The sequence below is a fragment of the Electrophorus electricus genome, chromosome 20, assembly GCF_041902795.1.
Source record: "Electrophorus electricus isolate QZ-2024a chromosome 20, ASM4190279v1, whole genome shotgun sequence".
NCBI classification, from domain to species: Eukaryota; Metazoa; Chordata; class Actinopteri; order Gymnotiformes; family Gymnotidae; genus Electrophorus; species Electrophorus electricus.
Genome location: NC_137516.1, coordinates 4908613 through 4922152, shown reverse-complemented (window position 1 = coordinate 4922152; position 13540 = coordinate 4908613). Strand labels below are relative to the sequence as shown.

The 13540-nt window shown below is 39.7% G+C and overlaps 2 protein-coding genes and 2 non-coding genes across 8 annotated transcripts in view; 3 read left to right on the top strand and 1 right to left on the bottom strand.

Moving 5' to 3' along the window:
- The window catches only part of plch2a (phospholipase C, eta 2a), a 94365-nt gene extending 92199 nt beyond the window's left edge, over positions 1-2166 (bottom strand). For 2 of the 5 annotated variants that reach the window (XM_081703273.1, XM_081703279.1), the window contains exon 1: positions 920-1147. The gene's annotated coding sequence lies outside the window, so the exon portion shown is untranslated. Of the gene's footprint in view, positions 1-919; positions 1153-2031 lie in introns of those variants that run through there. The other 3 variants (XM_081703274.1, XM_081703280.1, XM_027011278.3) reach the window with 3 other exon arrangements.
- Positions 2167-2639: 473 nt separating this feature from the next.
- pex10 (peroxisomal biogenesis factor 10) lies at positions 2640-5643 on the top strand. Its single transcript, XM_027011317.3, has 6 exons — positions 2640-3116; positions 3207-3287; positions 3377-3786; positions 4103-4275; positions 4709-4844; positions 5462-5643. The coding sequence occupies exons 1-6, from the start codon at positions 3005-3007 to the stop codon at positions 5528-5530; spliced, it is 981 nt and encodes a 326-aa protein (XP_026867118.2). The 5' UTR covers positions 2640-3004; the 3' UTR covers positions 5531-5643.
- Positions 5644-11862: 6219 nt separating this feature from the next.
- On the top strand, positions 11863-11934 carry trnaa-ugc (transfer RNA alanine (anticodon UGC)). The gene has a single exon. It is a non-coding gene; the product is annotated as a tRNA-Ala (tRNA).
- A 1481-nt stretch (positions 11935-13415) lies between these two features.
- trnat-cgu (transfer RNA threonine (anticodon CGU)) lies at positions 13416-13487 on the top strand. Its single transcript has one exon. It is a non-coding gene; the product is annotated as a tRNA-Thr (tRNA).
- Positions 13488-13540: the final 53 nt, after the last annotated feature.

Below are 13540 nucleotides of genomic sequence, written 5' to 3'. Positions count from 1 at the left end.
AGAAGAAAGTCAAGTTAAAATGTACATGGACTTTATTCTGCCTGGTGGCTATGTAATAAGAAAAGTACCATTCACACAGGCAGATGTTTGCTGTTTAATCAACAGGTGGTTTTATGTAACCCCCCGAGTTGCTTTTTGGCACACAGAGTGGAAAACACAATAGGCCTTTTCACTACTTTTCAACCGACAGGTTCCTGTTGCATCTCGCAATGCAGCCCACAACACACACATATGAATGCAAAAAAGGTTTTAGAACGTAGTTTTTGAACTGGGCTTTCTTTGAGGTGTGTAGAAACGGCCGGCCTATTTCAGACGAATGTCTACAGAAGACTGCACAGATTTTCCAACCCAACAAACTCCACTCTGCATCAGACAACGAGGAACAGGAGCCCAAATGGCTAATAAAACACACTGTAAACCTTTGAAAAAGCATAAATGGAGGGGTGTTCCTTGTCTAAATACACAGGTTAACGTCTAATTTATGGGTGCCTGATTCACAGTTTAGCCTCAGGCACAAGACGGGTTTCACTAGACGTTATTCCACTCCAAGCAATGATCAAAAACACAGCCTCGTGCTATGTCGAGCATGACAGCATGCAAACTCTGAATGGCTGTCCTAAAAAACCCCACTCCATGACCATACAGTTCAAGATCACCTGAAGACACTTCTCTTTATCCTCCCCCACTCCGTTTATGTTCCCCGTCTTTCTCTCAGGTGAGGGGTGTTATGTTTCCTTGCACTGAAGCCCTCAAGGTGAAAACCTGACTCAATCTAGGAAACCGACCCCAGCGTCGCACAGATCTAAGTCCGGATCTACACCTGGGCATTCGTGTTCACCCGTGCAGTTCTCAACAATATCTCCTTATCTACGTTTCTCCGCACCCTTCAGAAAAGCATTAATGTGAGGTGTCGTGTTACCTTTTTAAAAGACGAGTCTTACTAGAGCTGAAGGTGGCAGTTCCCAGACTTAGTGTCTAACTGCTATGGTGATAGAAACAAACTCTTGTGTCTCTTCATACAGTTCTTCTCCTCTCCTGTCTTGTCAACTGAGCGTGTTCGGATATATAAATGCCCAATATAGTTCAGGCACACCACTCCATGCTCCAGGTAAAGGAAGTTTCCTGATGTCTTGGGAAAGCTCTTTGTCCACAGTGGGTGTTCCCATATGGGGCAACAGCCCTGAGTCAACACCGGACAAGTAAGGGCAAAGGAGTCTTTGCAGTAGTGGGCGGGTAGTTTGATGGGTTGCGGATGGAAGAAGCACATGCTGTGTACATGATTACTGGGGACGGTTTAGGACAAATCAGGTCCAAAAGTAGTGTTTATTCTTTGTTTCATGTCTTTGTTGTCGTACAGTGTTTATGGATTTAATTATATCATTTATAGATTTACATAATATATTTAAATGTAAGATTGTAAGTAACCAATTAGACCATGGCCAATTCAATTCAGCAAATCATCCATTTATTGATTTAAATATTTAGCTTTGGACCACCGCGGGCCTTTGTTTTGTCCAGTGGGAGGCAGTTAGAGTATTAACCTGACATAGCAATGCCTAACAACAAGACATTCATGAATTAACTCAAAAGAGCAAAGTCCTGACCGTACCACCATTTGTTTTTTTATTGCACTGCTGTTCAAAACAAATAACACTATAAGGAGAATTTAACATTTTCCAGTTTTAATTATAAATAAACAAACAGATATATAGACAATAAATATGTTGAATAATAGACTATGCTTGACATTAATGTCATTTTATAACTCATCCTAGAATCTCTCTGATGTAGTAGACTTACATTTTGAAAGATCAAAATAAGGACACAAAAATCCGTTTCGAGACCACACATTAGATGTTGCTGTTTTAAATCTAAACAAAATGGTAGCTTATTTAATAAAGTAGCTGAAAGAACTCAGTTTTCAGCAGCTGACACACAACCATTTGCATTTATATCTTATCCAAATATCCTCCCCCAGTATTTGCACAAAGTATAAACATTACCATGAAGAGAAAAAAAAATCCACCCTACCTCAATGACACAGGATCTTCTAACTTTGATCCCACTGTTACTGTAGAATGTATAGTTATCCTCTACACCATCTAACTCTAGCCTGCAAGAATTCACAAGTATCTTTCAATGTAAGAGCTCCTCCTCATGTGTAAACAGAGCCCGCAGTCCCCTGACTGCCATAGTGAGTAAGTACGTTTCTACAAGTCTTTAATCAAGCAAGTTCTGCAGCCCCCGGACCCGCCCACACACACAAAATCTGGTGACCAGCCTTAAGTATGGATTTATTTATTTATTTATTTTATGTACTATAGAGCATTTTCTTTATTTGCGGTCGTACTCCCAATGTATCAAAGGAAAAAGAAAACACAGAGTCGTCATTAATAGCATGAGCATTCCCCCGAGTTTTATTTAGTACAAATTGAAATTTCGTTAAGTATTTTATAGTGGAAAAAAAACAGTGTAAACATTAGGTATGCAAAGCAAAAGAAGACAATGACGAAGAGACATAAAGTAAAAGAGCACATTAAGGGGACAAAACCAGGTCTCTGGATTAGGTGCTGTAAATCCAGACTGTGACGCCTGAGCCAGCCGACGAATGGGAACGCTCGCTTCAACCCACGTGACTAACACGGAACTGTCTGTAGTACGCGTTGCGTCTTCGTACGAGAGCTGTTATGCAGCTAGCTAGCTATTCGTGTACTTTCGTGAATAGGTTTGTGAATGTTTACTGAATATATATCTATAAAATAGATTTATGAACGTAGATATGTGAATATACATTGTATTCATTTTAGTATCTTATTCTCCATCTGCATTATCGCAGTACTTTGGGTGGCTTAGCAAGATAGCTATCTTATACGTATTGGACTTTCCCCATGGCTGTTATTACATCTTAGGTGACACATGTAGCTAACAAGCACGATTCCTCTCAAATATGTCAACATAATCCACCAATGTCAAAGGTTCTCAAGCTACTAAACCTCTAGCTATAATGCCACTTGTTCACGCCAACCAACCGCAGTTGATTCGCTCTTCTCAGAAGGATGAGTACTATCAAACCAGTCTCAGAAATCATGCCAACGACGTTTTCCAAGCTATTGCTGGTAAGTACTGCTAATGGAAATGACATGATCTTTTTAAAATACACCTGGCTATAAATATTTGCACCTGGCTATAAATTACACGTCTCCCAGGCTCCAAACGATGGCTTCAGTGGAGAAAAGAAATCGAATTGCTGTCAGACCTTACATACTATGTACTAACAACTCTCTCAGGTACAACACCTCTTTGACAAATAATTAATGAGATAACTGTTTGTTTGTTTTTAAGCACGTAAACTGCATTCATGTTGATTTCCACACAGGATATCAGACTTTAGGAGAGGAATATGTCAGCATTGTCCAAGTCGACCCCACCAATCGTAGGATTCCCTCCCGAACACGGAGAGGTGCCTTCATTTTTTTTCATACCTTCTTGCCATACCTCCTGGACAAGCTCCTGGTCTGCGTTGAACACGAGCTGGAGGCAGAAGAGGACGAGGTCAACCAGAATGCCCAGCGAGAAGCAGCATTAACCTGGAGCCCAGTGTCTTATGTGAAGGCTTGGATACAGAGAGCTGTTAGGATGCTGAATGAGCAACAGAGGAAATCCCTCAAACCTGTGGTCTTCGCAGTGCAACAGGGAGTCACCATCTTACACAGGGTGCATGTGGCACTGTTCTATATTAGTGGTGTCTTTTATCATTTGGCCAAAAGGACTACAGGCATCAGCTATGTAAGTTAAACTTTCTTCCCAGTTGCTTTCCAATATGGCCCTTAGTAGGGTAATAAGTACCTAATGGTAGAAGCTTTAAATAGGCATACAACAGCTATAACTGCCGTAACTCTGTATTTCCTGTTATGTTATTGTATTGAGTCATAAACATAGTTAAGTAATAACATTAGAATATACATGTCTCATAAAAACTATTAATATTCTAAACTATAAGATTCTGTACTTGTGTGAAGTATGAGCTGTTATAACATTATTTTCTTAAAACATATTATTGTCTGGTGCTTAATTACAAAGACAACCTAAATTTCTTTTCCAGCTCAGAGTGCATGGAATGACAGGGGATGACAGAACTATCCGCACCAGTTATCGGCTCTTAGGGGCTGTCTCTCTACTGCAGCTGGCCATCACTCTGACACTGCAGTTTAACAACCTGAGACAGAGACAGCGTGCCAGGCAGGAGTGGAAGCAGCACAGGAACCTTTCCTCAAGGTGGGGCGATGCCCACATCTAATATTAACTAACACTGCACACTACATAGAACCTTCCCTCAAGATGGGGCAATGCCCAGATCTAATATTAACAAACACTACAAACAAAAGGTTCATTTTAAAAGTGGGAAGCCTGAGGCAGTGAAGCAACCCAGTTGCTTACTGAGGTGAACAGCAGTGTTATAATTGTGAAAATCTTTGAGGCTAGAATAAGGCCTTGTTTTGCTAAATACTCTAATAAATAGCAGAAATAATACATTTCTGTCAAAGAAAATCTGATTTCATTTGACCATATTTCACACCATATATCACTTACCTTACTAAACGCAGCTACCTGTTACAATCAGCCGCATTTCCTGAATCTCTACTATTATGACCAGTAGTTATTGTGAGTTTTGCTGTCTTACAGATTTGCCATTTTTGTCTCTGCTCAGCCCACAGGCTTCCAAGTCCCCATCCTCTAAAGCGCCTCGTTGTATCCTGTGCTTGGAAGACAGGAGACACTCCACCACAACCCCTTGTGGCCATCTCTTCTGCTGGGAGTGTATCACAGAATGGTGTAACACTAAGGCTAGTCCTTTAAATAATCTAAACATCCAAGTGCACGCTTCATTTACTTTGACTGCAATATACTGTATAATTAAAACCCCCTTACATCCCAAGGTCCCATTGGTGGATCTAGATGTTCATTCCCCACTTGTTGCTGTGTAATATAAGAGCCAATTAAGAACTATTGGATTGTTTATGGTTAATTAAAACAATTGGAAATTGATACATATATTTAATTTATATTATAGATTTATATTTCATTATGTTTCACTGCTTAACCTTAACTCTGATATAATTTACAGAGTTTACAAGGTTTTTTTTTTTTGTTGGACGAAGGTTTTTTTGACTGTGTGCTTGACAATTTAATTTAAATGTTTTTCAAGTTAACATTTTAAAAAGAAATAATTTTGTCTTGTCATTCATGTTACAAAGATGCACTTGTTAGACTGACTCCAGTTGCAAGGATGAATATTAGAGTGCCACATCTTTCATGTTAGTTCTAGTGTAGTTACTGAGTAGTTACCAAATGAGAGGCTGTGTTTACATATGCTAGTTTGCTTTTAGTTTGTAAGTATAAAAATATCCTTGACATTCCAATTTTTCAAGATTACAAGGAACTTGACTATTTTTTATTGCAGACGGAGTGTCCACTGTGTCGAGAGAAATTTCAGCCACATCGACTGGTTTATCTGAGAAGCTACAAGTAGCTGGATGATACACAAAAATGACTTGACTGTGTTTCTATTCTGCCATAATGTGCAAGAATTAATTTTTTGTGGTAATTATATTTATAATGAAAATAAATGTGTAATGCGACAAATTTTTTGTGTGGCTTTTTAAAATAATGTTGGACATGGTGCATTACTGACTGAAGCCTGACTGTTTATAAGGGAAGACATGCCAGTTAATGAAGTAAATGGGGAAAAGGAAGATAATAATAATAACTCCCTGTGGCAGTGAGGTTTTAATGTGAATTAATGATCTTGACAGAAGTGAATTGTCATCCATTTAATTGAACCTTCTCAGGCATCACGCTACATAACCCTACAGGCATAACACTAACATTACATTGTCATATCAGAGTTTCCAGATGTAGTCAAACATCATAACTTAATTTCTTATAAGATATGCTGAGCTACAAAGTTGATGGATGCGTTGCTTGTTTTTTTCCCTCTCTCTCCTGTCATAGCTAATGATGAAAGTTCAGCTCCCAATGTAACATTAGCCTAACTTTCAGCATACTAGCATAGATTTACGTTATTTTGTTTGACAGTTTGAGAGTATTTGTGCCTTAAATTTGTGGGTCTGTGTGCATTCCTATTTACATTTAGGTGTTTGTAATATCAGAGTCAAAGCTCAGTGACTGTAGGAAATGCAGCTGCTTACATAGTTGCTTCAGGCCATGTCAACACAAGGGACTGTTCAACTGTAGCTCCATCCAGGTTAGTAGCGTCACTGACAAAATGATAAGGATTTTGTTGTTGGTGGTGGTGGTGGTATGCTAGATGGCAGATAGATATGTAATTGTCTCTCAAAGGTATGTAATTTTTTAATAGTATAAGTTCCATTACTGAAATGTAAAATAATCATTTTAGGGCATACATTGCCTTATGTATCTTTGTAAATGAGACATTTTTGCTATAGAATTGTTTTAATAAGGCTCATTCAGGTAGCAGAAGGAAGCATGCATCCACTTAACTAAACTGAGGAATGGGAGACACGGAGGAACATATCCAACATCTCCATACAAAGCAACAAATCCATCTATCAACATGGAGGTGAACATACGTCAGCTTTGAATGAGTGACACTTCGTTGAAGGTCCCTTTTAATTGGTTTTCACCCATGCCGGTCCTCAGACTGAACCATTTCAACACAGGAGCTAACTTGACGTGGAAGATTTCTCACATTGTTGAGCACGAAAAGCATTTTGATTTGGCCCCAAGGGTTTTAATTATGTCAGGAGAGATGAAAACCCTGGTGCCTCCCACATCAAGCAGCAGCTACAAGTGTGGTTATTATTTACACTCTCTTTAGTGATAGCATGGAAATTGTTTGCTTTGATACAATCCAATGTTGACACTGTCAATACACATCGAAATGAACCATTTACACTTCAAAAGCAAACTGAAAGGCTTTCAACATTTCAGAATGTCCTGCTCAGTTCTAGCCCTTGATGATGACAAAGATGGTCTTTCTTCTAAAGCCTGAGATGTCTGATCTTATTCTCACAGAATGCCGCTTCCTGTTGTAAGGTCATAGCATCATTGTTTTTCCCTGTGCAGATTTATGAATGCACATGAATGTGGGCTGCAAGTAAGTAACGTACAATGTTTAAGTCTGGCAATATCCCAAGTGTTTTGTTACTCCATGAATCACTGGAAAATTTCAGGGGCCATAAAATCATAAAAGGTTTTTCAAAGGTAGGTTTTTAGTGCTCATGTGTTCATCCAAGCCAAATGCATAAGGAAATCCCAACTAGAAAAAAGGTGACCAGCCACAAAAACTTGTAAACCCCACTGTGCCTGTCATCTTATAAATATTAGATAAAAGATAATTGCAATAAAATGACCCCAGTGAACTATCTCGGGAGTGGAAGCATCTCAAGAACGAAGGCAAGCAGATGGTCTCAACAGAGCAGAGGACAGTTGCACAGGTCCTGTTGGCATAAGATCTGTGCACCAATATTCCACCCCCAGTTTGATCAGACACTTTCTCAACTTTTGTGAGACAGAACACATGCCAAGTAGATAGCAGACATGGGGTTTCTGACACACCACAAGCTCCATTGGCAGCCTTGAATCAAGTTGGTTAATGTATATGTGTCATCAGTTGCAGATGGAGCACACTGAGGTGTAACTTAACAGGGTTCTACCCAGCAGTCTTAACACACTTTTGTTTGGGCTGCTTCTTGAGACCCCTCAGATGTGCCTCCACTTCTGATGAGAAAATAGTAGAAAAGCATATAAGGTTTTGGTTGGGTATTAAATCTGATATATTGGTATATCGGTACTCCCAAGACTACTACATTTGACCTGATGCTATGTACTTGTCAATGATCTGTGCGGTATAGCATTTTATGTAAGCCTGTGTTATATTGTTTGTCAAAGTTTCTTTTTGTCATTGCTTTCTCTGAATTTAAATGTCCATCTTTAACAGTATATTACAGTATTCAGCCACATTGCTGTTACTATAAATGTTTCAGCGCTGCATTTATGTACTTTATATGTTTCTTCCCACAGTTTTCTATGGCCCTGGATACTATATGGAAAACAGAATTGCATGATTTTATCACTGATCCCATCAGTTACCAGGCTCTTCTCAGGTTCCATTTGCTGATACACTCAGTTCTCTCAACAGAGACCAACCTCCCTACCAGACAAGGATTCCCAGCCAAGCACTATTGGGTCTCAAGCAGGCTTTTCTGCTTTGCTGTGCTGCAACAGGCGCAGCAATGAGGAGAAGAAGCATGCTAATGCTCTTTGGTGCACAAGGTCTTTTCACCAGGTGAGGATAAAATGGTTTCTGGGGGGAACCGAGGAGCATACCCTTATCACATGTGGCAATTCCTGCCTCGAAGGATCTTGCAAATTGTCAAAGAATAAAAATATTCTTAATCTGAACTGTATAAACAAGCATAAACAAGTATAAACAAACTCAACATTTTTAGCAAACTGAAAATTGTATGTTGATCAAATTAATTGTGCAACTGAAAAAGTGTGGTGAGAAATATTGTTTGTTGTATCGTGATAATGATATTTTTTAGAATTTTGTGATAGGGACTTTAATCAATAATCAGCACCATGCATGTCTGCGCACCTATGCAGGCTCTTCTTTGTGCCCTTCTGAAAAATATGTAAATCAGAACAAAATATGACCAAATAATTATCCAATAGTTATCAATGAGCAATTCTTACTTCAGAACACATTACATTACATTTTAGATTAAATAATCCATAATCAGTTTAATAAGGCACACCTTGATAAAGCTCACATTTCAACATCCTGTGTTTCATTGGAAGGCTTGAGAAGGTGTCTGCTAAAGCAGGACTCAGACTGTTTCGGCAAAAGGGACAGATCGCTGTATTATAAAGAAGGCTTGCTAATTCCAATGTTAGTGCAGAGTCCCGTCTGTTGTGCCCAAGGGAGCCACGTCATGGGCACGTGAATGATTCATCACCAGTATGAGTGACTGATGCATCTCACAGTACTCCTGCTGCATCGGCCTACAGGGGTTATTCCATAACCTGGCACATGTCTGACATTTCCTCATTGGCTGTGAATCAGATTAAGACATAATGAAATGTCTCTCAGGCATTTCTCAGATTTCTCAGGCATTTCTCAGATCTTGTAATTCCATTTTATTTCAGTTTTCATTTACCAAAGAAGTAAAGCCAGCGATCTGTTTGTCTTCAGCCTCTCAATATATGAAAAAATGATGAACATGGAAACTAAAATGTTTTTACAGTGGATTTAACATGTTTCTTCTATTTCTAATATAGCACAGAATTTGTAACATTAGGTTAATTCTCAAGGAAACAAAAAGAGAATTAAAACACAGGTACTTGTTTATTTTATGACAACCTTTGTCTCTCAAAATTGTCTCAGAAAACCAGCTGTGGTCTTTCAGTTATGTAGCTTTCCATTATATGTAGGGTTGACTTGATCACACTTTTACTTTTGTACTACAGTTTTGTAAACTTGCAGGTTTATAAATTTGTTGTGGATAAAAACACCTGAGAGTGTTTCCGCAGGCAACTTCATATTAAACTTAAAAGTTCCCCTCAGCTGTTGACATTTAATAGTACACAAGTGTTCATTTGCTTGACAAACAACCCTGAGTAATAACACTGTGATGTTCTTACATCTTCCTTCTTCACTTCTTTAACTGAGAGCACATGCCCATTTTAGAGCTCTGCAAATTTGTATGTGTGCATAGAATCTGAAGAACAAGTAAAGTTTGTCTTTAACAGATGGTTCCTTTTTTAGCATGTCTTGTGCATTTTCTTTGCCTTTTGAATTCTTTCATACTATGAGTGGTAGAAGCAATCAGGGGACTTTACGTTTGACATAATTTGGGTAAAATTGGATGAATTTCTGACCTGAAATTACATCTGAGCTGTTCTCCACCCATCTGATTATCCAAAAGCTAGAAAGCTCTAGTAAAACTCTAAGGAAAAATGATTCATTATTGTTTTTATAATAGATATCTACAAATCTATGGACTATATTTAGTATACTAAACAGAAAATGATTTTTTAAAAGTAGGCATACTTGATTTACCAATTCATACTTTTAGGATTTGCACACCTGCACACATCACAGCCCTGAAGACAATGTCAAATATAAGGTACAATACACACTGCCAGAAAAAAACCTATAATCATAAGATTAAATCTACTGTAACACTTAAAATACAATCTTGTATTAAGCATAATATTAGTGTAGTATTGTTATTGTTATATTGTTCTAGTACCAGAGGCTACATTACTGTTACATTTTATAGGCCTTAATGTTCCTTTCCATTTTGCTTATTTGCTTGTCACATGAGTGTAGTTGAGTACAGATTTGGCTGACCTTTGTGGAACATTTTAATCCATCAAATATCCTTTTCACACCTTTTATTTATTTTACTATGTGTTTGGGAATATTTTGGGCCATTGTTATTCCTTTTGTACATCTAATATTGATGAAGTTTAGATGTAGGCTGGAGTTTTAAGGAACACAAAATCAAATTGATCAGGCCAGTGGAGTGGTGGTAGTTCAGTGGTTAAGGTACATGACTAGTAATCAGAAGGTTCCAGTTCAACCTTCCGTCCACTGCCAAGTTGCAGCTGTTGGGCCCCTGAGTAAGGCCCTTAACAATCAATTACTCAGTTGTAAATGTTTCTTTTTTTTCTTTTTGATAAAAGCATCAGCTAAATGCCGTAAAGAAGAATGATTTAATCCCTGGTTTTTGTTTATATTTGATCTCTGCTGTTACATATGGGATGATAGGTGCACCAGCAGGAGTTATTAAATGCACAATAACAAGAGCAACTGAGATAGCTGTGCACATCTTTCTTCCAGTGTCAGATTTTGGTGTCCAAGTTATTGCCAGAAAGAAGTGCATCTGAAGTCCCCTTGTACTTTTTATGAACTTGCAAGCCTTGCAGATTCAATGTGATAACACTCATTAACTTGGTAAACATCACAGTACGTAAATCCAAAGTCCCTGATACAAGAGGCCATGATTTAGTTTCCGTAATTGATTCCAGCTCGCGTTAATCTCCAAGAGCGAGCACACACATCTTCCGATTGCAGTTAAATGTTTCTGAGCACAGTGCGACATGTTGAACGCGCTTCCTCAAAGACATTAAACAATTTTTTTCCCTCACTGGCATGCTTATTTTTTTATTTCTGTACCATCCCATGCCTTGGACCATGGCGCTCTTTGACGTCTGTGTGTAGAGCCAATTCTTGGCAGCCGCTACCAAGAATTGGCCAACCTCGAGCCGTATCTCTACCGACAATCGGCGATGACGCCGCGATGTCCGGGACCAATCACAACAAATCACAAGTAAGCGCACAACAAAGAATCTCTGATCACGGTCCAATCACGTCCCGCCCTTCTGCCAAGGATACGTCACAGTGTGACCCCGTGACAGAGGGCGGGATATTTAAACCAGAGGATTATCGAGAGCTTTAAGCATCTATGCTTGTAAGGCATCCCTTTTTTCCTCTCAGAGTATTTCATCCACATTTGTTTATGTTTATTTGCTAAGTTAAGTTTATTTCTATGTTTATTTCATAATTTATATTTCATAATTCTTAAAGGTACGTACGTGTGTTGTTTTCACTGTGCTAAAAATTTGTTAGTTCATGATCAAAATTAGCCAGCCCACTAATTAACTCCATATCAAATAAAATGTACTTCTAGGCTAGCTAGATAACGTAATATACATAATTAAGAGTATTAACAGTGAAAAATGATCTTGCAAATGCAACTTTTGTCTTTGCACTCTTGATTTAGTCTTATAAGTTTGGTGCTTGTGTATGGTGGGGGTGTAGCTCAGTGGTAGAGCGCATGCTTTGCATGTATGAAGTCCTGGGTTCAATCCCCAGCACCTCCAGCCTAAGTGAGTGATTTTTAGGGCAGCTGCATGTTCCTTAGCATTTAGATACATACTCTCCAGAACCAGGTTATTTCAGAAGTGTATGGTGCAGGATCAGCTTCCAATTTGACTCCACCAGGTTAATTGACAAACATTTGCATATGTTCCTTTTAGTCTTATTACTTGAGTGCTTGTGCACGGTGGGGTTGTAGCCTTAGCATTTAGATACATGCTCTCTATAACCAGTTAGTTTCAGAAGCGTATGCATCTGGGTCGGAGCAGTCTGTAGTGAAGGCTGGTTATGGCTGGGGGACTGCCTCATGCCTGCTCCTTGGGCAGGTACAGCTCCATAGTAAGCTGCTGTTTTTTGCATCATCACTGGCAGACAGCTTGCTGCTTGAGGTCACACCAGAAACCAGAAGTCTTCCATGTGCTTGCCGCCTAATAAAGGCCGGCATCATAGTAGCTGCCACTCCTTTGTTGTGCGGCATTCGTGGCAAACTCCTGGCTGATGGAGGTGATACCAGACCCCACACTGGAAGCCTGCCATCTACTGGCAAGCTGACAAGGAATGGCCCCATAGTAGCGCATGCTGCTTTGCTGTGCAGTATCCCTGGCAGCCTCGCTGATGTTGATGGGTAGGAGCAGATTAGACAGGCAGATTGTGCACCTTTGAACCAGTGTACTGACTTGGGAAACCTTGAGCACTGGATACAGAGTCCAAGTGGCCATAATGCCCCTGATGTAAAGCACTGTGCTGAAAAAGGCTACTGGAAATCTGGGGGGTGCTTAGGACACTCTTAGAGCTCTGCCCCTGAAACTGAGTTTCAACATTTCCAGAGGAACCCAGCAGGTGGGGTTGGGATACAACTCCAGGAAACTGCTGTTCACCTTGGAACGCAGACTGGTAAAACCCAGCAGAGCCACTTGTAGTCTGAGCTTCTGAAGAATCCATTTGACTGCTAGAAACACAACTTGACTGACCAGCCTGAATCTGAATGAGTTCGGGGCATTGCAGAGGCAACACTGTGCTGCTTTGGATGGATGACACACTGGAAAAAGAGCCCTCCATCCGTTTCTGATAAGGAAAGTCGCTGACTTTTTGTGGCTGATCCACAGTAGGCGATGCTGTTTCACCGTACCAATGCTGCACTGTCATTTTATTCCACACTTGAAGGGAATGGAAAAAAAGCAAAGACAGACTGATAAAAGATCTGAACATAGGCACAAGGCATCAATTTTTGTGGTCTGGTCTGAGTAATTCTTACCTCCGAGCACCTCTGTATCCCTTAACGGAAATGCAGCAACAAGTGATAACCACAGCCTACGTGAGAAAAGAGCATTTAAGTATGAAGGTAATCCAATTGTAAAATATAGACAAGGTAACACCACAACATAACCACTCCTTATGTTATCCTTCTGATCCACCACATCATGCTGCCTGAGGGGAAACCCTAAAAATGCCATTTGATTATTGTCCATCCCATCCTTGGGTCTACGGCATGATGGCCAAGTGGTAAGGCGTCGGTCTCGTAAACCGAAGAGCACGGGTTCAACCCCCGTTCGTGCCTTTTAAAAGCCATTTGAAGGGAATGCCATGGGACATTGTCATGGAAGGCAATCA

Bases quoted from the DNA above. Each gene is read 5' to 3' on its own strand.
- pex10 (XM_027011317.3), top strand. From the start codon at position 3,005: ATGCCACTTGTTCACGCCAACCAACCGCAGTTGATTCGCTCTTCTCAG. The intron at 3,288-3,376 runs GTACAACACCTC...ATTTCCACACAG, and splicing joins TGTACTAACAACTCTCTCAG to GATATCAGACTTTAGGAGAG. The intron at 3,787-4,102 runs GTAAGTTAAACT...TTTCTTTTCCAG, and splicing joins GGACTACAGGCATCAGCTAT to CTCAGAGTGCATGGAATGAC.